Source organism: Parathielavia appendiculata (assembly GCF_033297405.1).
Source record: "Parathielavia appendiculata strain CBS 731.68 unplaced genomic scaffold N657scaffold_5, whole genome shotgun sequence".
Classification (NCBI taxonomy): Eukaryota; Fungi; Ascomycota; class Sordariomycetes; order Sordariales; family Chaetomiaceae; genus Parathielavia; species Parathielavia appendiculata.
The window spans coordinates 1179084-1203348 of NW_026944224.1; the positions used below are offsets into that span (position 1 = coordinate 1179084).

Consider the following 24265-nt stretch of genomic DNA (forward strand, 5'->3'; position numbering starts at 1 on the left):
TCCCACCTTCCTGATTTACCTCGATTGGGCCCCAGCAGTCAGCGCTGAGCCCCGTCGAACTGAAACGCACCCGCAAAGCCCGCGCAGTTTCCGGGTCGGCCGTCATGATTAGAAGGAATCTTGAGTCCAGGTGAGGGTACTTTACCTTAATTCAGGTAGTTATCATGCAACTATCCATGATTGCGCTCTCCCGTGAGGTCCCCCAAAGCTATCATGTCCATGGTTCAATGACCCTGACTTCAAATCATCACTAACTATTTCTTTCCAATCTCGCCTGTCCTAATCGAACGCAGAGAGCGTGGTCGCAGTTTTCCAACCGAGCAAGTGATCATTCTCAAATCCGAACCATCTCTCACTTTTGGTGCCCTGTGATGGCGTTCTTTGCATCGCCGACCAGCTGTCCACGCGATGCTGATGACCGATCCGGCCCTCGAGTTGACGTGGTTGCCGTGCTTTCGACTTCAAGCTGCAGTTTGAAGATGGCTTGTTATCGTGCTGCCCGCCCGCAATTTTCCTTACTTTCTCTTGCCATGGAGGCTTCTGATGCTCTGGAAGAAGCCAACGAAGATGGCCTCCCGTCGGCTGTCGGCATGCAAGCTGGCATGTGTATATCCCGACCCACACTACTCACCTTGTCAAGAGACAGCCCTCCTCCGTACGCGTCACTAATCTGAGATCCCTAGCTCTTGCTGTGCGCCCTTTTCATGCTGCACATTTTATTTGTCCTCGTTGGCCCACGCACCTGGTTCTCCCTTGCTGCGACATCGTTAAATTCGGCACCATGGCGGCCGTCCTGCTGAGTCTTGCGTAAAGACGAGATTAATGAGGTCACACTATTACCAGAACGTCACGAAAAAGCAGACTGCCAGTGTCTGGAACTGGAGCCTCTTCGTCTGGGTGCTTCCCTTCTTCCAGGTTGGGTACTACTCGCAGATCCTTGGCCTGGAGGACGTTCCGAAGGTTGACGATCATCTCGGCGAAGAGGCCGCTTATAAACAGCTGCATGATTGCTGGCTCCGCACCACAGGCCGCTACCGCCTCGTCCGCGCTGCCTTTGCCGCCAACACGTGGCCTTTCTTCTCCGCAGTACCTCCACGCCTTGTTCACTCGACATTTGTCCTTTGCCAGCCATTTTCTCATTGGTACTATTGTCTCCCGCCTCGAGACCCTGGATAGGAGGAGCCAAGAGCAGCATGGCAATGCTCTCATAGGAGCTTTCGTTCTTGTAACCTTGGAATTGCAGGAAGCATCCGTGTCGTTCAATGCTTCCATACGACCAATAAGTCACGCTCCGCTAATCTACTCCAAACGCAGGTCTCGCGAGCGATATACTGACGGCAAATGTATCGCATGGTAACGAGAGTACGGTCAGGCCTCTTCGCCGTGATATATCGGCATACAACTGCCTTAAAGGCGGTGGACGTTCAGGACTCAGCCGCCCTCGCCCTGATGGGAGCAGACGTGGACGGCGTCGTCCAAGGGCTGAAATTTGTCCATGAGCTCTGGGCATCGATCCCTGAAGTTGCGGTTGCAATCTGGCTCTTGGACCGTCAAGTGTCATATGCTGCCCTCATGCCACTCGTGGTTTGCCTTGGTCAGTTGAGTCACACACTCGGCTAACTCGCCGATGATTGATCGTTCCCTCAGAGTTTGGGAGAGACCTCCTGCTAACTTCTCTCCGTAGCGTCGGTCGCCGGAGCGTCACTCTTTGGGGGGCGGTCTGGCGTTGCCCAAAGGAGTGGAATGAGCGGGTTGAGGAACGAGTCGCCGTCACGGCCAAGATGATTGGCGACATGAGAACAGTCAAGATGTTGGGTTTTGCGTGTGTGTTTGGAGGCATCATATGTGGCTTGCGGAAGGCCGAGATACACACCTCGGAGAGGTTCCGTTACCTCTTGATATGGCAGATACTCGTTGGTAAGGCACGGTGGCCACTCATTACATCGCAGCTCGAAAGATGGCTACCGAACCACTACTGCGCAACCTCACCTTAGAGATCAGATTGGGACTCACGGCCATCAACGGTCCAGTGGGCTCAGGAAAGATAACATTGTTGCAGACGTTGGTTGGCGAGACCGTCGTACAGCGGGGCTCTGCCGTGTTCAACGTCCGCAGAGCTGGCTTTTGCTCGCAGGTGCCCTGGATCCTCCACGATCCTATTCGACACAATGTTACGGGCATCACCGGCCTAGAGTTTGACGTAAAATGGTATGAGTTCCGCATTGCAGCATGCGGACTCCAACCCAATATGGAGAGGCTGCCTGCCGGCGACCTGACCGTTGCAGGGAGCAACGGTTCACGTTGAGCGGAGAACAGCGGCAACGAGTGGTTTGTGACACGCAACTTACACTTCTGCAGGTGAGCAGAGGTCGATAGACATCGGAGACTGACACCCCAACACAGGCACTTGCTAGGGCTGTCTACTCACGACTTCCAGTCGTCATTCTGGAGGACATAACAAGCGGCCTGGATCCCACAGCTGTTAAAGACCATTGCCACCCAGATGTTCAGCTATCAGGGCCACTTTCGCAAAGCCGGTATATCGGTCATACTTGCCACGCACAGCAGTAAGTGCCTCCAGCTCAAAGCCTCTCGTACTAGACAGCAGCTGATAAGAAACCTAGGGAGGCTTCTTCCATACATAGATGGGATCATTGTCCTGGACAATGGCATTGTGGCCGATTGTGGCTCATTTAACGGGGTTCGGTCTCGAAGGGCTCAGTTGGTCGAGTTTGAGGATTTTGCTCACGAACAGGGCACTGGGAGCTCGGAGGGACAAGGTCAAAGTAACACTCAGTCAACCACCGAGGTCCTTCCCTTCGACCAGGGCACGACGGCAGCGGGTTCCACACAGCAGGACCTGCACCGGCGCCAAGGAAGCTGGTCTGTCTACGCGTACGATTGTCGAAGTGCGGGGACATGCTACATGATCCTCTGGGCTGTATTCACCCTTGCTGGGGCCTTCGGTTCAAGTTACATGAGTATGCCTTCCGCATCCATGAGCATCCCTCATCACACTGACTTCATTATCAGCGCTATGGGTCGAGAAATGGTCCGACGCCAACCGCAATGCGCCTAACCGCCAACTTGGCTTGTATCTCGGCATATACGCGCTCTTGAGTGCTCTGGGGACGCTCGGCATGGCGGGCGAGTGTTGGTCCGTAAAGCCACGGTCTCCTCCAGGGACGCTGAATCGACTGACTATCACTTGGAAGGATATTCTTTATTAGGATCATTACACTGACTGCTTTGTACTTGCACCTGGAGCTCTTGGAGGCCGTTCTCGGGTACGTGGAGGGTGTTCTAGGTTGTCCTTTCACACACTTTATGATAGTGTTGCTGACCGGCTTGCGTTCAGAGCGCCGTTCTCCTTTTTTCAGAGAACCGATAACGTTACCGGCTCTATTACAAACAGGCACGACCTCTGTTTGCTTTATGACTGTGTCTGGTCACTGACAGCAGTCTGCCATTAGGTTCAGTCAAGACATGGACCTCATCGACAGGACGCTCCCCACGCATGCTAGCGTGTTCACTTCATGTACGTCAACACTATACTCCTGTCATACTGTATCACTTCATGCCGTCTCGCTGAACAGGAGAAATCTTGGACCTTCAGCGGCCACTTACTGCCTGGCCCAGTTAGTCATTCTCTGTGTTGTCGGCAAATATATGGCAGCGGTGGTCCCGGTGCTCGCCGCAGTGCTATTCGTCGTCCAGAGGTTCTATCTCCGCTCCTCCCGCCAACTCCGGCTCCTCGACATCGAAGCCATGGCGCCGCTGTATCAGCTCTTTATTGAGACGGTTCGAGGCGTACCCACTATACGCTCGTTTCACCTGGCAAGCTGCGTTCCACAACAAGCACACGGCCATCGTGATGACGCTCAGAAGCCGTTCTACATGCTCCTGTGCATCCAACAGTGGCTCGCGCTGGTGCTGGACCTGATCGTAGGCGCCGTAGCGGTTTGTGCTTGTTGCACATGGCTACCTCCTTGACTGGCAGCATTAGTGCCGGCGCGCTTGGTGTCGGGTTGGTTCTGGTGCTGCAGTTCAGCGAGATGCTTGCGCAGGTGCTTCAGTTTTGGACTAGGCTCGACACGTCGATCGGAGCAGTCGCGCGGATCCGGAAGTTTGTAAGGGAGATGCCTGCTGAACCTGCCGACACTGCGGTCTCGCCTGAGGGCTGGCCTATGCGAGGCGAGCTTTGTTTCGACAAAGTTTCTGCTGGCTATCAGTACGCTACTTAGGGTACTATGCAAAGTATATCCTTTTCGGTAGAAAGTCAGATGCTGATGGACTCGCTTCAAGCCGATACCGATCAGGTTCTGTCAGATATCAGCTTGCGCGTCGCCCCCGGCGAGAAGCTTGCCATCTGCGGAGAATCGGGCAGCGGCAAGACGTCGCTCATCATAACGCTGCTGCGCTTGACAGATCTGCGCCAAGATACCATCACCGTCGACGGCGTCGACATCACCGCGCTGGCTGGGCGCGACGTCTGCGCCAATATCAACGTCGTACCCCAAGAGCCGTTCTTCGTGCTCGGCACCGCCCGCTTCAACCTCGATCCCCAGGACCAGACGTCCGACGACGCTATTGAGGTGGCGATTCGCAAGGTCGGGCTATTGGAGTGGGCCCGGAGGGCCGGGATGAGACTATTGGCCACGAAACTCGTCGCGTCCGAGTGGTCGCAGGGCGAGAAGTACCTGCTGGCCCTTGCGCGGGCTCTGCTGGTGCCTAGCAGAATTCTGGTTTCGGACGAAACGGCGAGCAGGTACATACACACTGCCAAGCTGTCACTCTGCAATGATCGAATTAGCAGGAACGGAAGCTGACAGTGTTTTACCTCATGCAGCGTCGACGCGAAAACTGAGGCTTTCATGCAATAGGTCATCGACAGCGAGTGGCGCCAGCGGACCGTCATCTCGGTCCTCCATCGGTTCGCGCACATCAAGCGGTTTGACCGCGTCGTTGTCTTGGACCGCGGCCAACTCGTCGAATGCGACACGCCGCAGGCGCTGCTGGGCCGGCAGTCGACTTTCCGGAAACTGTACTGCGCGTACAGCCCGAGGCTGTAGAAAAGAGGAGTGAAGGAGAGGGCAGTGAGCGGCCGTGTCTGATGTCTGGTCAAGGATATACTACGTGCGGTCGACTCGTCTCCACGGCGCAGAGCCTGGGTACGACTGGCGTATTTCGACATGGCTCGCCAATTCAAGCTGGTGCGCGGGGCCCTTTCGGTTGCGGATTGGGTTTGCAAAATTGCGACATCGGGGAGCACACGCCGAGGTTTGGGTCGAGGATTTGGACTGAGGATGGTCTCCGTTGGCTCGGAAACGATGACGGCAGGAAAGGACTAGGGACCGTCTAGTCCACGGATGCGGTGGACAACATCATACTAATGCACTACGAAGAATGCCACGATGTTCGTGGACTTGTGGTGGCTGGTCACGGTGCTAGCGCAAGCCAAATTCAGCCTTGATCGATAGGCAGAGGGCATTGGCCCTGAGCTTGCGGCATTCTGATCGTCTAGACCTACCTTACTTGCTATTGAGGCTGTTCCACTCGTGAGTTGTTGGCCATCTCAGCTCACATCAGCCCTGTTCGCCGCCCGCCACCATGCGCAAGATGGAGGCCTAGACCATTAATCACCGATTCAGCATTCCAGCTCCGCGACTCTGAGCTGTGACTCGACGATGTGGGCACATCTAGATGCATGCAAAGGCTGAAATTGTTTGGCTGGCGTCTCAATAATTCTCACTTTGAGGCGGACTAGTCCCTTGCCTAGTGCTACTACACACCAGCTGAGCGGTATTGTTCGCTCAAACAGTTCGTAGGCAAAGTCTCTCTTCCAGACTGTCTGGAAAGGCGCATGTTGGCGATCCTGAAACGGACACCGGCGCCCGTTATGATATTCGTGATGCTGGTCATCAAAGAAGTTTAAAAGGGGTTAGTTACCTGGTCCATCGCTTTTAATCTTGATCATCATCCCCGTCGTCTTCTCTTTTTTAACTCCCTGGACACTCCCAAAATACCAAAGTCATCCAACTTTCCGACACAAGATGCCTGTTATCCGTACTGAGGAGGAATGGAGGACGGATCTGACCCAGATCATCCATAACATCCAACTGTCGGACGGCTACGCCCCCATCCGTGCCCGACAAGGCAAACCCAATCGTCACTTCAAGAAGCGACAGGTCCAGCTCTGGGATCGCCGTGGAGGTGACATCAAGGTTGTCTCGGCTTGCTCCAACCTCGAGAAGAAAACCGAGCTCATTGTCTTGGTCGGTTGTTTCCCCTCTCAGCTCAAGGGCGTGGTATCCGAGTGGTTCTTTACCGGCCGGGTCGCTGGCAACTCACGGATAAAGATCAGCTCCGAGAACCCCTACGAACTGAAGGGCGACGACGAAGATAACCACTGGCTCTTCACCTCCGAACACGCCATACAGCCCACAACCGTCAATGTGACCTTTGAGAACGGAGCAGACATGCCTTGGGGGTTCAACGAGGAGATAACCGGGTCCGCCAGCTTCACCTACGATGGCATCACCATGGACGTCTCGAACATTACTCGCACCCGGGTCGAACTGTATGCCATCTCGCCCAGCTTACCCGACTACTTTCGCTCCGCCGGCGTTCCTCTTGAGCTGCTGCGCCTCTTTGTCGAGCCGGCTTGTAAACTGACCAGTCTCCGCAACCTCAATGACTGGGTAGTCAAGAAGTGTCATGCATCAATGGCAGACAAGAGCACCCTTGACAAGGCTTTTTCGCCGCATGAGGTGTCTTTGCAGGACCGCATCCATGCTTTCGTCTACGACATTGTGAGTCACACACGCTTGACCCATTCAGAAGAATACCTACCCTCTTTAGTATCCAAGTTGCTGACGTAGGTACGCAGTGGCATGGCGGACCCAGCTACGCGGGCGGGCCCTACGGCCGATACTTCAACCTGGATTCATGGCTCGACGACTCTGTCCGCAAGTCGGGTGGCTGCACCGTCAACTGCTACGACCAGGCCGCCATCGTCCAGGTAGCCACTCTCCTCGGTGTTCCTAACGGCCGCATCCGCTGGATGTTCAAGGAACCCTTCGGCTACATCAAAGAAATCAATCTCGTCGGATGGGGCGATACCAACAACGTTAGGCAACTCCTTTTGTTTTCCCTCCATGAACAACAAAATTCCTGGTCAAATGCCCACCATCTAGACCTTCTACCTCAATATCGACACCTCCAAACACATCCCAAACCCGAGAAGATGCTCTCGGCCCCCTCCCCCTTCCGGAACCACGACTTCGTCTCCTACCGAACCTCCTCTTCCAAATGGGTCGCCCTCGACGCCTGCGCTGGGCCCCACACCGGCACCGAGACAGTAGACGAGTACCTTACCGCCGGCATCGACGACGGCTACGACGCCGTAGCCGAATCCCACATCACCACCGGCCCCAAGGGCTACTACTTTCAGGAATACAAGAAAACTGCCAACTCAGAAATTCGCGACGACCAGCTCGCCATCCTGGCCGTCGACCACAATGACAATGGCGCGGGCGTCACAACCGTCCGCACCGGCACCGATCGCTCCTACTGGTGGACGCCGGCGTCGGGTGACAAGATCCTTAGCTACAGGGACCTCGTCAGCAAGCAGGGGACCGAGGTGTGGACGGACTTTGCGCGGTTCGTCCATACCGCGCCCCACCATCCGCGGCAGATCGATCTGGCCCAATTCTTCATCACCTTCCAGGGCAAGGTGGTGGCGGCCGAGGTTTTCCCCGGGCCCAAGAAGGAGTTTGTCGTCCAGCGGCCATGGTATCAGTTTCTCAAGCCGGCGGACGATGATGGGAAGCGAAGGACAATCTTCTACCAGTCCGGCTTGGACGTGCTGGCGCCGGGCGTGCCGCGGCCGTTGGTGAGCTTGACGGTCAAGGTCATGGACACGGCGGACAACGCAGTCAAGGCGGCCTTTCAGTGGTTGAGCTGCTTGAGCAAGGATCCGAGCGCGTTGTTCACGACGCCCGTGGAAGGCGAAGGGAGGAGGCTGGGGCATCTACATCTGAAGGCCAAGAGACCGAACGGGCTAAATGTTTTTGGCTTTGAGAATATTCTCGTCTGGGTGGATGCTTTGGATTACGATGTGGGCGTGCGGTTGGCCGAGGAGGCGGAGAAGTTGGTCACGGAAGCGACGGGGGAGAGAGACCCGTTGGAGACGAAGATTGAGACGCCGGGCGAGCCGGTGAAGGAGTGGGACGAGTTCGAGGTGGTGGTCAAGTGTGATGGGGCCACGGATGTGCATGTCGAGGAAGATGCTAGTCGATTCTCTGGCACGAGCTGGAGCCGAGTGGGGAATATCTGGAGGTTCAAGTTCATATTGATTGGAAAGGGGTTGTGGACGGATGCAGGGAGATGTCGGAGGGCAAAGCCAGGGTGGACGAAATTTCATTTGTTGCTGTCTACGGCGAGGGGGATGTTCTGCGTGCTCAACGCGCTTAGTGCGCTCAGATTAGGATTGCACAATGATGGGAACGCGGCCTTTTAAGTCCAGCGCGATGATCGCTGTGTATGATACCTGTGGACCGTCCGTGGTCATAAGGTATCTTCCCATTCTCAGTAGGTAGTACGTATTTGAATATTTTTGAGAAAGAAAATTGAGTGTGCGTGAGGTGTAATCAGATCTGTAAATGTGGACAAAACGCAAAATGAGAATTGAGTCGTCGACGAACAGCGAATCGCCGGTTGTTGTATGGGCTTGTTGATTTGACTTTGGATCTTATTATCACGAAATCTTGGCGGAGCTATGATACCTCATGCCGAAGCTTACTATCCCGTACCATTGGCATGTTGTCCATCGGGTCGCAGTCATTAAGACAGTTGTTTACTGCAGTACAAGACACCAGAAGATAGACTGCGAAAATATCAAATCACAGTAAGCAGGCCAATAGAGAGCTAACAACATTTATGAATCTCGTCGTCGCGTTCAAGTTATCTATTGTGCAAGTCGGAGTGTGAGCAGAAGTAGAAGGGATGGTCAGGGTTAGGGTACTCCAAAGTGGGGCCTTAGAAGAGCATTGATTGGTGGTTTTAGTGGGGTATTTTCGGCGCAATCAGAAAGCGGCATGGAGTCAAGTCAAACACCTCCCAATTCAAGGCCTTGGATTCAACCTCCAAACGCAACTTCCCCTGACACACGACGGACTGTGTTGTACAGAGGTTCCTCTGTTCTTCATTCCGGTTTTTTTGAGTTACTTATATTTCAAGGTCTGCTCTCTTCAGTTGTTGTCACCTTGTCGCCAAAAATCGGGAGAATCGACCGCCACGGAATGCCCAGGCCATAGCACCGCCCGATTCTATGCACCCTTTCTCCATCCTGACGCTTGGCATCTTCGTAGCCGGCTACATCACCGCTCGATGGGACCTTGTTACCCGCCTCTATGAGCTTGCCATATTCGCCTGGAAATACGGAGTGGTTGTAAGCAGACTCCCTCCCCCGAACCACCGATACTTAGTGCGGTGTGCAACAAACGAAACCATCTGGAAACCACAGCCTCTAACCAAGAGATCCGTTCTATACCCCGCGCAGACCCGCGCCGCCAAAGGTTTCGCCGTCCTCAGTCTGGTTTTCCTCCTCATCTTTTTGCCTGTCGAGCGTCTTGCGACGCGCGAGGGGAACCTGGTACGAAGAGATGCAGCACTCGGCCCTGAACCAGCTCAAATTGATGGCTGACCGTTACCGCCCTTTCCCCCAGCATCCGCGCTCGATCGGATCCGGCATATCGGCCAGAGAACAACTGAGACGCCGAGGTTCCTTTTAGGTCGTCGGCTGGGCAGCCGCTGTCTGACATGCCAGAGCATGATGGCTTGATGCGCGTATTCTGGCCCGCTGACTTGCCGCGGTCAGATCTCCGGGGTGTCGTGGTGGGGTGGAGGAACTCGGCATTGGATGTGCTCGTTTTGGCGATCCTGGAAGAGGTGGAGGTGTGTGGGCGTCTCATACTTTGGGAGGGCTTCGTGCGGGATGGGATGCTGACATCTCTCCAGCCGCGCAACGTGGAATGGGCCCTTAAGATGGGCACGCTCCTGCGCAACGCGCCACACCCCGTAAGCCGCATCTACGAGCTGTGCGGCCAGTCGTCGATACATGTCCTTGGTGTCTCCAACAATACCCCCGACACCTTCGAAGTCGATCCGTCGTGGATTCGTGTTACGATTGGGCCTGGTCGCCAGCCTCCCGCCGTCACCTGCGCCCGAGCCTCGAGTATTCAGATCATCCTCTTCGAGAGACCTCACCCGGGAAGAATGCAATACATCTCGTTGAACCCGATTGAGCTGGCGCTGGGCGACAAGCACGACGGCTTCAAACACGAAGTCCCCGGTGGATGTGAGGATGACGACGAGAAGGAGGAGCGCAAGAAGAAGGAGCAGAAGAGGCAACTGGTCGAGAAGCTGACGCAGCACTCCATCTTTAGACGCGTCCCCTCGGCAAAGGAGAAGGCACTCGCCAAGATTGTGAACCAGGTCAACTGCGCGTGGGAGCTCGAACAGCTTCTCCAGAAGAATGTTTCTCGTATCGGTACGCGCCCCAAGAGGACTCTCAGTGTCTCGGAGAGAGTCGTCGAGTCGGCAACAACGGCCCGAGACATGATGCTGGTGTGGATGTGGGATATGTTCACAATCTATGTCTGGCCGGTCATCAAGAAAATATTCGTGCTGGGGCTGATGGCTCACCGGGTCGCCGCCGAAGTTTTGCTGCGCATCTTGGAGTGGAGAGCGCAGCCGAGATACGCGGCGCTGAAGGACATTTCCGCTACAGCGCAGCAGGTTGAGATCCGGCTCCAGCAGTTCTGCTACTGGCCCATGCAATACGTCACGCTCCGGCTCCGCAAGAACGACTGGGAGAGCGTGACCACGAGCCACCCGGACTACATCCGCTTCTACAACAGCCTCTGGCTCGTGGCCAACGATGTCATCATTGGCATCGCGCTCGGGTCCTACATCATCGACAACTCGGGCTGGGTCGCCGAGGAGATCAGCCAGCTCCTCAGCCAGTACACGGTGGATGCCCTGCAGAGCAGCATCTCATGGCTCATGGGCTGGCCTGCCGGGTTGAAGCTGAACAATGAGCTGGGGGCTTTTCTGGGTGACTTGTTCTTGTGGGTCATTGACTACTGGTCAAGTACGCCCTCTCTGCTATGTCGTATACCGAAGACTTGCTGACATGGCCAGGCTGCATCGAGGCACTCCGCCCTGTGCTACCGCACGTTATCTGGTTCATTGGCTTCTCCAGCTTTGCCGGGGCGAGCATGCCGATAGCGCTGTTCTCGGACCTCCTCTCAATCCTGACGCTGCACATCTACTCGTTCTATCTCGCCTCGGCCCGGATTTACCACTGGCAGCTGAACATACTGATCTCGCTGTTCCATCTCTTTAGGGGCAAGAAACACAATGTTCTCCGAAACCGTATCGACTCGTGCGATTACGACCTCGACCAGCTCCTTGTGGGGACCATTCTCTTCACGCTTCTCTTCTTCCTCCTCCCAACGGTGGTTGTGTTTTATCTTAATTTTGCCATCGCTCGCATGGCCATCATTTCGCTGAAGGCGGTTTTCGACACTATGCTTTCGTGCCTGAACCATTTCCCGCTGTTTGCGCTTATGCTTCGGGTCAAAGATCCCGGGCGGCTTCCGGGTATGTCGTCTCGGAAACAGGCTGGCCGTGTGCTATCTCTGACTTGAGGATAGGCGGTATTCGTTTTGAACTTCGAGATACCCAAGACTTTAGACATTCTGTTACTGACACCACCCAACAACAACAACAACAACAACAACAACAACTCCCGTCGACTTCTGTGATACACTTAAAGGTGAGTCTCTCAGTTCATGAGTCCATCAAATCCTGAGCCATGCAAGCTAGGTTAGCTAACAAACAGCTTCCCCCGCCAACAGTCCGTCCCGCTCAACTTCAAGGCCATGTTCCACCAGTACTTCCAGATGGGCCACCGGATCCGCAAGCACTACCTCTCGCCACGCGTCTTGCTGTGCCTGCTGACGGGCAAGTTTGTCCCGCCGTTGAACCGCAAGAATCTATACAGCCTGCAGTACAGCATGCTGCCCGCGCGGAGAGCGGGTGTGGTGGAGATGTGGAACGCTGTCAACTCGCTGCCGGCGTCTTCGTCGTCGTTTATCGGAAAGGACAGGAAGAGGATCCCTATTCTGGCGAAGGGAGGGGACGCCAAGCTGCCGGGGAATTATAGTGGGGGGAGGGCGAGGGGCTGTGGGTAGATTGTGTATTGTAGAGTACCTTATTGCGATGTATAGAACACGAGCCCGCCGCTGCTATAGAGCAGTAAGGCAGAAACAAGGATGGTTTGTGCTATGTCTAGCGGTTGACTTTAACCGGCTATGTGGTCTGTAACTGGATGTTCCATCGACGATGAACCGGGCTGTTCCGGTGAGCGGATGGTATTAGGGACCATGCAGGCGGGATGCCACGGCTGTATCCGTGAAGGCGATAATAACATTTCAAATGTCACCACAGTGATCATGTCTGCTTTCCTGGGGCCCCTGGAAGACTGACTGCTTGTGACTATCTCCATGATAACAACTAGGGCATGCTAATCGACCCCTGGGATTGCTTGACTGAACGAGGTTAGATCCTGGGCAACTACTCTAGGCTCAGATCCCTAGGGTTCTTAATTTTGTCCTTCCTACCTCACCTTCATCACTCCAAAGTAATACCAACATCGACCTCCTACTCGACATTCTCTGTTGCTCTCTACGCACTTTCTCAATTTCCAGCTGTTTGGGATAATCTGTGGTTTACCACCTTCGCTGCGAGCTGGAAATTGAGATGTAACACGCAACATGATCAACGGGACTCTCGGTGAGAGTAGGCAGAATTGTGCATATATTGCCTTGCATGTGAATTGATCCGCGCCAACAGAAGGCTCCTTACACTTGTTTTGCATCAGAGCTGGTCATGATATAATGGTTCAAGTTCAAAATAAAAGGATCCTGGCTCTCCGGCAGCCTAGCAAGTTACTCAGTTCTTTTTTCCCCTCCACCATATATTCAAGCTTCATCTGCGAAACCGGTGTTGAGACACCATGAAAGCTTTCCCCATCCTTTTCACCCTGGGATGTCTCGGCGGAGCATTGGCCCAGCAGTGTCCTGGAAGCTGGTACCTCGAGCCTGATGACTGCATATGCATGAACAGCCGGGACGGGTCTCTGCTCAAGACGCAGACTCTGGGATGCTGCAAGTCAATGGGCTACAGAACCTATGACAATGTGAGTGTGCCTCGCTCAGGTCATACAGGTTGCGACAGCGCCCGCTAACCGATCTTGCACAACCAGATTTGCGCCGTGGATCGTGATAAGCGCCAGGCGTTCAAGGACTGCTGCAAGAATTTGAAGCAGGAAAGCGTTATCGGCCACTGTCGCTGAGAGATGCCGTGGTGTAGTGTAATGTTTTGATAGGGGAGTTTTCAGGAAAGCAAAGCGTAATGGACAAAGTGATGCGAGAACCTGAACTCGCACCTAGCACCAGCTGACAGTTGGACTGAAATGGGAATATAGTTTGTCCGGTGGTATCCGTACGATCCGGTCTGGTAGTGGTACGGCCGTAAGTTACCGGTCCTGCTCCAGAACGCCAAGAACCGGGCTGCTCCAAATTCCATCGTTTGGGGAGGATCGAAACGCTGTTCCAGCACCTAGCCCGACGGTTTCCGCTGCGCGTCTTGCGTGTCTTGCGCGTCTGTGTCTGCGACAAGTACCCAAGATCGGCTTGACTTCGCCGCCATTGCAACTATCAGCCGTAGGTCCACAAATTGAACGACTGAGCTCCCCTAGACTGACAAAAGTGTGCCAGCCTAGGATCCCGCGTCCTGGTAAACCTATGTCATTCCTCGATGCTCGAATCGCAGCAATGCTCCGAAGCGTGAAAGGACTGGGTGGCTCTGTGCGAGGCCACAGCCCAAGTTCCCTCCTCCAAGGCGGCTTACAGCTACCTGTATCGGCTATCTCGACTCCTCTGGCTGCGCATGTTCGGAGGATAGGCTATGTCCGTTCAACGTCAGATAGAACGACGCGGCCAGTGCGCCCCGGGCCCAAGTTAGCTAAGCCGCATAAGTCTGTCGAGAGCAGCGACCAAGCGTTAAGGTTCAAGAGACCAGAGGCATCGTCGTCAACTGAACCATCGATCGGGGCTGCAGATGGGAATACTCACACTGACTCTCCCTCGATGACGGTCCCCGCGCTAGAACCTGCCGCCTCAGTCACGAAGCCTATCAGCGTCCCTCCATCACCGCGCGCTTCGGCACGCCCGCAGGCATCCATCCCTGTACGGAAACCCATTGACACATCAAGCAAAGAGTATAAACAGGCCGCGAGCCGATATGTTCGCTTCGTCGTCGCGTTTCCCTTCTTAATCGTAACATCGTACTTCCTTTACGAAAGACGTAAGTACTTGGCCACCCTAACTAGTGTACACTCAGATACTGACTGGATGTATGCAGTGGTTCCTGAGCTGAAGACCCGACAATTATCTCCCAGTCCGCCTGCTGCGCAAGAACCCAGGCCAGTAGGCTGACACCGTACCGTCACTTGGCCAAAGAAATGAGAATTTCCGCTCTTGACCCGGGTCTCGTTGAGGTACCAGCCGTCTGGAGCATGACCGAAACATTTTGCCAATTGTGTGTCGTCCGTTGAGCATTGGTGCCGGCGCTTTGCTGCTGGACGTATGCGTTCCGAGTTCGTGATTCGGAAATGGGAAAACCCCTCGAAACTGCTGCCGCTGGGAGGGTCGCGGTGATAACTCGCAAACACTCGCTATTCATCAACTGCCGCGTCCCACATTTGCTGATGCAAACGTAGTGTAAGCCGCCGAATCTCAGCGCCCCCCCTACTCGCCTACCATTCTCTCTGCGCTATCAGCTTCTGGTCACGAGGCAGCTCTCTGAACGCTACACCGTCGGACATACAATTGAATGCCGACAACTCCTCCTTCGAAGGACACCTTGTCCAGCAGAGTGTTTCGATTGCCCCCACCCTTCCCTGCACCGTTGCAGAGTTGCTGCGCCGCTTCCCCAGACTCTTTGCGGGGATAGCGCTCCTGGACCCAACTCCACAGGTGGCCATCCTGAAACCAGACACCTACACCTCGCGAGCTTCCGCATCGATGCCTCAAGCAAGAAGACACTTTAAGCAGGCGCTGCTTGTGTGGTGGGTATGGTGCAGGCAGCTCCGTATGCTCAGGCGTCGGAAGAACGTAAAACCACATTACATGCTTCTGCCGAGCATCCATGTGCTGAAACCTAATACGCTTCCCAAGCCACCACTAGCGTCATGGCCAGAAGCTGGGGAAGTGGGCCGTGACGTCCCAAGTCGCCATTCAAGGGTCTCTGTTGGGTTGCTGCCAAGGAGCGAAGTGTCAATGGTGACTTCGGACGATTCAGCTAAAACCGGCTGGAGTCCAACGTCGACACAGCATGAGACCAAATGACTCGCCTTTCGGCTTGCTGAGGGATTACGCTACTCAGCCGAGGACCGGCCGAGTCCCGAATGCCATGACGGCCCATGCCTCAGACGCCATGGAGAACTGCGCTCGCGGATTTCGAGAACGCCTGCTCAAGTGAATCAAAAACCCATCCGCCAATGTGCGGGACCAATGTGCGGGAATACGGGATAGGATTGTTCGAGAGCACACGGTCTGAGAGGCCAACATGGCTGACGCGTTTGATGGGTCGCCAGCTGAAGTGAGAGTTGCCTTTTGTCTCCAACGATCCCATCAAATCTCCGCATTCTGGAAATCTGTGGGGTTTCTCTGGGGCCGTCTCCACCTGCCGGAGTTCAGGCTAGACCAGGGTGGTTGCGGGGTGCAAAGTTGGCCGGGTCTTCCGGCGTGCCATTGACGAATCACTGTGCGGCATAGGGTTGAATCCAGGAGCTCGCCCTTTCGCTGCGCGAAGAATTGCCGTGATCTGGCTATGTCCGAACCCCCGCAACACCCCTCCAGTTTCCCCAGAGCCGTCGAAGCCATCCGCCATGAAAGGCAACCAGGTGCTAGGGGGCTATCTACTAGGTAGCTCTGCCCAGTGTGGACAGCACGGCTAGCCTGCCTTTTTGGGCCTCATGTGGTAGGCCCAGGGATTCTGGTCCTCTCACTGCTCCAAACCCCCGGATTTCCTCCACCTGTCAACGTGTTAGCCCAGCCAAGTGTGGACTCCACGACAGCGTCTATTGGGAATAACGGTGGACCGGTTGGTTCAAACAGCAGCTGGCCGATGGCCCTGTCCCAGCAAAGCGGGCCTCGGCAGGAGATACGGCGACTGCGGGGCGCTTGCATTTGCAATGGCAGCTGCCCTTGCGAGGGGAGCTCTTTCATGCTCCATCTTTCGGCACGGCTGTTATCCACGGCCTCTCCATTGAGACCACCATTTTAACGGACCGGGGTCCGCTCGCGTGTCCGCCAGTTGGGAATCTTCCATTTTCTCTCCCTCGTCGCTCACTTCTTTGCTGCTGCCGTCGCCCTGACTCGCCGAAACGTTTCACAACACCTTCGGTACGGACCGTACAATACACTGAAACACATTGCAAGTGAACCTAGGACCAAACTGGCACCGATTTGCGACCATGACAGCAACGGCGATCTCGGGCGGGAAGAGGAGATCCCGCTCGGAAGGAGAGAGCGATAGAGCCAGTTCGGAGCACGCATCAAGCCCGGCACCGTCGTCACGTTCATACTCGAAGCAGCAGATCCGGCATCGTGCCTCGATCGCCTGCGCCTCTTGCCGCGAGAGGAGGATACGGTGCGTCGTGGGTGAGGGAGAGTCTGAATGCGCTCAGTGCAAGAGGACAGGGGCTCCCTGCATCATCAAGGATGACGACGAGAGACGGCGGTAGGTGCCCGCCCCACTGTGCGAGTGCGCTGCCGACCATATCTAATGTGTGGAAAGACCGATCTCGAAGGCATACATGTCATCTTTGTCAAGCAGAATTGCCTTGCTCGAGGAGATGCTCAAAGAACGCGGCGTCGTCCCTCCTCCAGCGGTACACCCGCCCAAGACGAGGCAAGAAGCGCAGGCGAGGCAACAGCAGGAACAGCACAAACCCCAGAGCGACAGCGGGAGATTGGAGAGTGCCGACTTGGAACCGAAGCTGGCCCCACGGCCCCTGAACCGACCACCAACTCCGCCTGGGTCAGGGGATGAGGATGTCATCATGGTCGAGCCAGAGCCGCCCAAGCGCCTCCCATCCGCCAACCGCACGTCCTTCCGTCTGATTGACCCCTTACTGCTCCAGGAACCTGAGCCTAAGAAGGAGGCTGGGACGCGTCACCTTCTAAGCGCAAAGGGGAGCTACATTCTTGACCAGGCTGCCGGCAGGACCAGGTTTTTTGGTCCAACCGCCAACAGTCATGTGCATGCCAGATCTTCAAGCACTTTCGTACAGCGACATCGGTCCGAGTGCGATCTCAGGGCGGAGCAGCTCATCGAGTCTCTTGGACCGGCAACCTACGATCACCTGATGAGGTGCTTCTGGGAATACTACAACTCTTGGCAACAGGTGGTTGACGAGTCAGCCTTCGAGGCGGGCAGAACAACCCAGGACGCGAGATTTTATTCTCCGTTCCTTCACCTCGCCATGCTCGCCATCGCCTTTCGCTTTGCCGACTGGCACAGGGACGACATGAAGATGATCATCCTCGGGAACCGGGAGAGCACATTCCACCGGGAGACCAAGTCCATGTTGGAAATCGAGCTGGAGAAGCCTGGTGGCATTCCCAGTGTTCAGGCTCTGCTCATGCTGGCTGATTTGGAGTGTGGTGTTGGCCGGGATACAACTGGCTGGATGTACTCGGGTATGTTGGGCATAAGTTGCTTGATTTCGTTGCCAATGCTGACTGATGGCAGGCATGGCGAACCGGCTGGCTTTTGACATTGGACTCCACGCCAACACGACTGGGGCAGGCCTGTCAGAACTTGAAATACATACAAGACGGCAGGTTATGGCGGCGTGCGTCATATTTGACAGGAAGTGTGCCCTCCTCCTCGGCCGTCCGACCGCGATCAAGGCCCAGGATATTGGGGTCGATGTCCTCCCGACGGTCACTGAGAAGTCTTCAGTTGATACGACTATCGCTACCGTGGCAACGCCCGCGGCTATCAACCGGCAGATGTTCGAGCTACTAGAGCTGGCAGGAAAGGTGGCTGACTTCCAGAATTCGACGTATGGGCTCGGCCATCTGTTCCCAACCAAAGCTGCGGAGGACCGAGCCTATCTCCATTTCGTCGGTCTCGAGCGTCTGTTTCACAACTGGTACCGCAGGCTTCCCGAGAACTTGGCTTGGAAGCCGTTGAACATAAAGTCTGCACCTATGGGGTTCTTCATGCTCCACCAGCAGTTCCATGTGTGCATGATTCTCCTGCACAGACCTTGGGCGAAGTACGGTCCCTTGTCGCTAGATGGGGCGGTTGCTGCCCGCTATCCGAGTCCCCAATCGCCCGGTCGGGAGGACGGCTCGAGCCTCCCTCCGTGGATGGCGCCGCTCCAGCACCACGACAACAGAGCCTCCATGTCTCGGAGCATGTGCACACAGCATGCCATTCGCATCGCTCGCATCTTCTGGCATCACCGCCAGCGCTTCGATGGGAAACGGGTCCTCCTGTCGGTGGTTCAGCATGCAGGCACAGCAGCCCTAGCTCTGATGGCTGCCCTGGCACATAAGAGTGCCGAGCTTGACCATCAGAGCAACCTGCGCTATCTGCAGGTGCTCTCGTCTGCTATTTACGACATGAGCCACCTGTATCAACCAGCTGCAAGGATGTACCAGCTGCTCAAGACGATGCTTGTCGAGATCCGGTCCGAGATGGTCAAGACGGGCGGGTTTGAGGTTAGCGCATTTGTTGGCCGGTACCAAGGCAGCAACAGCAGCGGTAGGATCTTCGGGAGCAGCCATTGGCCTGCCGCCGCCGACAATGCCTCGCTGTCAACTGATCGGCTAGAGACGATTCAAGAAGAGGACCGCGCCGTCAAGCGCCGCCGTCTTTCTAGCCTCTCGTCTGTAGACCTCTCTTTTCTCACGCCGTCGTTTCCAATCGCCGCACTCCAAGGATGCCCAAGCCCTGCGGGGTCGTCCCAGAGCCAGGGCACCGTCAACCCCATGACACTGGACCAGAATCCAGGCGAGTCAGGCACATTTGACCTCGACCTCTTCCACTCCTCGTTTGTCGATTTCGTCAACAGCGGCGGTGAAGGCGTCACATCCCAGGATTGGGCGCCTCACAACGCACCACAGAACACAGAGGCCCCGCTTCCGATGCTGATTCCCACCGCATCAGGAGACCTTTCGTTGGTGAGCTGCAACGGAAATGGTGCCGCACCCAAATCCCGCGAACCTTCCACCAATATCACAAGCCCTCCCCCTCCCGCCTCTACCCTTACTATCCCGCTACCTGTCTCTGCAGCGGTGGTTGATGACGACGATACCACAGTCGACAAGACCATCGAGGAATGGCTCGCCGAACCCTCCAAACCAGCCATCACGGCCCCAGCCGACACCCTCCAGCAACCCGCCGCCCATGACAGCAACTTACAAACAGAAATCTCCGTCCCAGCTACGATCAACGCATCCCCACCCTCTATCCACGGCCACCTCTCCCACGCCACGGTCGACGGCACGCCCATCTGCCGCGATCCGGCCATCCTCTCCTTCGAAACAGAGCTCGGCGTCGGTTTTAGCCTGGGGCCCGACACCACCACCACCCTCAACCCTTCGGCCTCCTCCTCCTCATCATCTTCTTCCTCAGACATTGTTGCCAGCGATGGCGACACCGTCGAGGCAGCAATCGACTGGCTCTCCACCACCACAACTACCAGCCCGCCTGTTGCTGCTTGCGCTGTGTCAATGTCAGCCACCACCACTACCGCTGCGGATGAGGTTGGAGTTGGCGTCGGGGCTCCCGAGGCGGATGTAAGAGCTACCGTGGCTGTTGTCCCGCCTATGACGCCTGTCACGTTGGATGAGCTGGTGCAGAGTGTGGAGGAGGCGGTGGGCTCGGCAAGGGCTAGGGCTAGGGCGAGGGCTGCTGCTACTGGAGGTGGTGGTAATTGCGGGAATGGGGCTGGTGCGGTGTCGCCGGCTGGGAGGAATCGGGAGTTGGATTTCTTGAGCTTGTGAGTTGTTGAATGGAAGCAGACGGTGGTGGAAGAGTGTGGGTGAATGTGGTTTCGCACTTGCCGTTTTAATGAACTGTATCATGATATAGCGAGGTGTTGGTGGTAGGTGTCTGGAGAACAAGGGGCGGGGTGATTATATCACATCGTGAATGTCTCTTGACTTTTGTCTCCCTAGATGCATGGTACTATGACTCAAAGTATGTAGTTAGAGTATAGATGAATCATAAAGTAGATTTCGCCCTCTGGCTGGACCGAGTGTTTCAGATGGATTGGAAAGCGTCAGACAAAATTGTTGATGTCTGGGTGTAACCAGGCCACTTTTTCATCCAGGCTAATTTAAAGATATTATCATTTGGGAACTTGATCTACAGTACGCCGCCCTTCGCGTTGGCGTCCGCTCCCTTGTCTAAGAGCAGTTGGACAACCTCCTGATGGCCTCCCCATGAAGCAGCCTGGAGGGCGCTGCCGTGGTCGTCGCCCTTCGCGTTGTCGTCCGCTCCTTTGTCCAAGAGCAGTTGGACAACCTCTTGACGGCCTGCCCATGAAGCGGCCTGCAGAGCGTTGCCGTGATCGCCGCCCTTTGCGTTGACGCTTACTCCTCTGTTAAAGAGCAGTTGGACAATCTCCTGATGGCCTCCCAATGAGGCGGCTTGGAGAGCGTTGCCGTGATCGCTGCCCTGTGCGTTGACGTCAGCTCCCTTGCTGATAAGATTCCGTGCAGGCGATACGAGTCCAACGCAGCAAGCATAGTAGACTGGAACCTTGTGGAGGACCTGGGTCATCGCTCCAAGCCTTATCAGGCTGATACAATCGAACCCACCGTTGGAACGTCGCTTCCACTTTCAGGAACACTGACTGTCGCTCGGGCCGTATCTTCCGAAGCCTGAGCCAACGCAGCATAGTCCGCCAGACTTCCGCTGCATATTTTGCCATCGGAAAATCCCGCCTGATTTCCTTGTTGCTACCGTTGATGTCTGTAAGATAAGTCAGGCACGTCCTTGTGATAGAAATGCTGGCAGTCGTAATGTTGAACTGGTTCTTGTGACGGTCTCAGGTAGTATATTGCATCCAGCTGATGACGACTTTACGAGTACACTGAACTTGAAGAAAAGGAGAGACGATAGACTCTGGTGGCTCGCAAGCATGCTTATCCTCTCAAAACAGTCGACGCTTGACGTCAAACCGTCGTGGTTCGTGTTCGATCTGTGTTGCTATTATTTCCACAGCCTCGGCCAGCTTGAGAGGCCGCGTCGAGTGCACTAGAAACTGGAGGAGCCGTATTGCGTCCTATCTGAGCTCTGCCGGTATGCACCGAACAATGCGTCGGTATGTCTCTTCCAGGTTCCGCGGCAAAGATGCAAGAGCGTCCTCAACAGCCTTCTCATGACGGCATTGAGCCAGGCCGTCCAATTGACAGAATGCTCACCTGAACCTTAGCGGAGCATTAGCGAACCATCCGCATATAGATCGAATTAGTAATGTAATATCTCACAGCCCGTCAGCCTTACCGCCGACCTTTTTTTGAATCCTCTCTAGGAGATCCTGGGATAAACGCTTGTCCCGAAACTCACGTCGCTGCAAAAGCTGTGCTGCTACGTACGATCTGATCTCGGCGTTGATGGACTCCTCGTCGAGTGCTAAGCAGTTTTCCTCGCCTATCAACGAGGGAATGTCGCGCATGAACTCGGGTTCAGGCCGGCTGGTGCAAATCAGCCGGGCATGGCTTAACTCTGGCCCGGACACCACATCGTTCATCCACAGGAGAAGTTCACCCCTTGTTGTCGACTCGTCCAAGGCGTCTATAATAACAGAACATTCCTTCTGAACTGCCAATACGACGTCCTCGAGCATCTTTGTCGCAGGTTGGTCGCGGTCATCCTGGTGTGTTTGAAATGACGCGCCGAGAAGTGCTGCAGTACCAGTCCCGCCTTGGTAAAGTTGGAAAGCAAGCGACCGCAGCATGCCATCTAATGTCTGCTTTGTCGTGTAGCTAAAGTCAAAGAGGAAGCTGAGGATAAGACGGTCGTTTCCCTTCGCGAGATGAACCAGCACAGTCACATTTAGAACCGTTTTGTCACATCCTGTGAGCCCATTCAGCTATATATATCGACGCGACCCTAACTACCACTGCTGGAAGACCAGGTTTTCCAGGAGCTACGCGCCTGTCCCCTCATGTCGGAGCGTCCTCGCGTGGTTGGCGTTTGTAGACGGATCTGGGGGCCAAACCTAGCGCTTGATCTTATCGGTGCGAAGGTCAGACCTGATGGAATTAGTTGTAGCTTTCGTTGCAACTGCCGTCTGCTGTACGCCATCGATCTGTTCTTGAACTACTCGCATTCAGGTCGTATTCTAGGTTTAAAATGTTATTCAATGTTGTGTGTTTGCTAGTCTAGCCCTAGTAACTGAAACAAGCACTAACCCAACTGAAGCACTTCCAGTGCCCTCTTGGTCTTTTGGACCTCCGCGACCGGCACGTAGGCTAGGAGCTCCTTGGCATACGCAGCGGCGGTGGCCGATGCGTAGCGTTGCCACCGATCGTTCTTGTGAGAATCGGCGTAGTCGCAGGTCCCTCGGATCACGATACAGGGAAAGTGGTTCATCAGGCCGGCCGCTTCCATATCGAAGCAGATGTAATCCTCGCTGACGTCGCCAACAGTCCGATCGCGCGTAGCGGCGTCTTTGGCAACCGTGTTGCCCGATGCGATGATCCCGTGGTGAATCTTAGGATCAGCAGCGTCTCGCGGATCGCGTTGAACCTCATCAGAAATGTCATAGCCCCGACAGTCCGGCCCGGGGATATGATGGCATGAAGCTTTGAAGAGGCGGTCGTTGTCGAGGCTCTGGTGAGTGTAGCCGAAATTTTGCTTAGATCTCTTGCCCATCTTTGGATTCTTCTCTGACATCTGTTGGAGATAAAACGGAACCTTAGAGTCTTTCCGCTCGTGATCGGCCTGGATGCTGGCAAGCGCATTAAGGAGGACCGTCGGAGGCCGTCCGAGGAAGTCTTTCCGCTCACGCTTGTCATCTGACTTTGCCTTGACCAAGTCGTACTGGCAGACGCCGCCCGTGGTCCCATCAGGCTGGCTCACGGCAATGTCGCCGAGCCGGATATCGCGGGCCTCGTCCGGTCGAGTGATGCCGCCGCCTATGTCGACCAAAAGACCAACACGGATGGATGGCAGAGAGGCAAGCAGCTGAAAGGCCATGGTCGCAGCTGAGGTGGTTCCTTAGCCTCCATCGGCCAGAGAGGCAATGACGATATTGTGCTCTGCCACGCGACCACAAGTATAAACGTTCGCGTCAGTTTGGTGTCTAGTGAAACCGATTGGCGCTGCATGTTCCTCATCGAGCCTCGCTTCTGCAGCGGCCCGCTCAATGGGAAGAGCAGCGATCCAGGCGGCCGCATAGGAATCGGGGCTGTCGAGAGCATTAGATGATGTCATGTGGGTATTGAACGTGCCCAGCTGCACCGTCAGCACGCGCACCCCGAACGGTGCAACTTCTTTTGCGAGGACCTTGCTCAAGCCTGTCCTTGTTGTCAGCCCAGCGCCCGCCCTTCCATTTCCCAACTATTAGGAGGTCAGGTTGTTAATCACCGTCCAACGCCGCTTTGGCAGCCGCGTACTCGCCCATGCTCTCATTCCCCTCCAGCCCGGCCCCACTACTCATGTTAACCACCACCCCGGACCTCCTCTCGCGCATGTAGGGCAGTACTGCCCGGATGAGTCTCGCCGGGCCAAAGTACAGCGTTTCCATCATTTGCCGCAACTCCCCCTCGGTGAGCACCTCGACGGGCGCGTGGATCGAGTAGCCCGCGTTGTTGACCAGCACGTAAATGAGAGAGGGCGAGGTCTTGTCGTCGACGTCGAGCTGGAGCCAGCGGCCGCCGAGCGAGGTTATCTCGGACACGAGGTCTGGGGTGCGGGAGGGGTTGCGGGAGGTGGCGATTACAGTGTGGCCGTGGGAGAGCACTAGGCGGGAGAGGGTTAGTCCGAAGCCTGAGGAGCAGCCTGTTATGAGGAAGGTTACGGGGAGTTTCAAGTTGGGGTTGGAGGTCACGGTTGATGGGGACATGATGAGGATCGGACTGTTGGAGGGGTTTTTTTTTGG

General features: G+C 55.5%; 7 protein-coding genes across 7 annotated transcripts; 5 read left to right on the plus strand and 2 right to left on the minus strand.

Moving 5' to 3' along the window:
• Nucleotides 1-458: 458 nt before the first annotated feature.
• N657DRAFT_394110 (uncharacterized protein) lies at nucleotides 459-1643 on the minus strand. Its single transcript, XM_062787164.1, has 3 exons — nucleotides 1348-1643; nucleotides 632-1283; nucleotides 459-466 (listed from the first exon to the last, which is right to left on the minus strand). The coding sequence occupies exons 1-2, from the start codon at nucleotides 1559-1561 to the stop codon at nucleotides 829-831; spliced, it is 669 nt and encodes a 222-aa protein (XP_062648264.1). The 5' UTR covers nucleotides 1562-1643; the 3' UTR covers nucleotides 459-466; nucleotides 632-828.
• Nucleotides 1644-1957: 314 nt separating this feature from the next.
• N657DRAFT_655720 (uncharacterized protein) lies at nucleotides 1958-5072 on the plus strand (the record flags this gene model as incomplete). Its single annotated transcript, XM_062794630.1, has 12 exons — nucleotides 1958-2278; nucleotides 2480-2567; nucleotides 2646-2981; nucleotides 3034-3157; nucleotides 3216-3287; nucleotides 3359-3392; nucleotides 3463-3538; nucleotides 3617-3917; nucleotides 3950-4214; nucleotides 4320-4768; nucleotide 4850; nucleotides 4884-5072. The coding sequence occupies 12 exons, from the start codon at nucleotides 1958-1960 to the stop codon at nucleotides 5070-5072; spliced, it is 2256 nt and encodes a 751-aa protein (XP_062648265.1).
• Nucleotides 5073-9126: 4054 nt separating this feature from the next.
• N657DRAFT_663531 (Gpi1-domain-containing protein) lies at nucleotides 9127-12302 on the plus strand. Its single transcript, XM_062795191.1, has 8 exons — nucleotides 9127-9451; nucleotides 9563-9655; nucleotides 9729-9783; nucleotides 9830-9957; nucleotides 10021-11155; nucleotides 11206-11667; nucleotides 11721-11842; nucleotides 11925-12302. Exons 1-8 carry the CDS (start codon nucleotides 9332-9334, stop codon nucleotides 12258-12260), a joined length of 2451 nt encoding a protein of 816 aa, XP_062648266.1. The 5' UTR covers nucleotides 9127-9331; the 3' UTR covers nucleotides 12261-12302.
• A 782-nt stretch (nucleotides 12303-13084) lies between these two features.
• N657DRAFT_617746 (uncharacterized protein) lies at nucleotides 13085-13562 on the plus strand (the record flags this gene model as incomplete). The annotated part of the gene is made up of 2 exons (XM_062790530.1): nucleotides 13085-13267; nucleotides 13334-13562. 2 exons carry the CDS (start codon nucleotides 13085-13087, stop codon nucleotides 13421-13423), a joined length of 273 nt encoding a protein of 90 aa, XP_062648267.1. The 3' UTR covers nucleotides 13424-13562.
• Nucleotides 13563-13904: 342 nt separating this feature from the next.
• On the plus strand, nucleotides 13905-14567 carry N657DRAFT_633572 (uncharacterized protein; the record flags this gene model as incomplete). The annotated part of the gene is made up of 2 exons (XM_062791219.1): nucleotides 13905-14436; nucleotides 14494-14567. 2 exons carry the CDS (start codon nucleotides 13905-13907, stop codon nucleotides 14565-14567), a joined length of 606 nt encoding a protein of 201 aa, XP_062648268.1.
• A 2042-nt stretch (nucleotides 14568-16609) lies between these two features.
• Nucleotides 16610-20156, plus strand: N657DRAFT_680477 (uncharacterized protein; the record flags this gene model as incomplete). The annotated part of the gene is made up of 3 exons (XM_062796289.1): nucleotides 16610-16875; nucleotides 16933-17837; nucleotides 17890-20156. 3 exons carry the CDS (start codon nucleotides 16610-16612, stop codon nucleotides 20154-20156), a joined length of 3438 nt encoding a protein of 1145 aa, XP_062648269.1.
• A 301-nt stretch (nucleotides 20157-20457) lies between these two features.
• Nucleotides 20458-24264, minus strand: N657DRAFT_671458 (uncharacterized protein). Its single transcript, XM_062795595.1, has 6 exons — nucleotides 23752-24264; nucleotides 23478-23681; nucleotides 22575-23369; nucleotides 21727-22236; nucleotides 20976-21129; nucleotides 20458-20857 (listed from the first exon to the last, which is right to left on the minus strand). Exons 1-6 carry the CDS (start codon nucleotides 24227-24229, stop codon nucleotides 20521-20523), a joined length of 2478 nt encoding a protein of 825 aa, XP_062648270.1. The 5' UTR covers nucleotides 24230-24264; the 3' UTR covers nucleotides 20458-20520.
• Between the last annotated feature and the right edge of the window lies 1 nt (nucleotide 24265).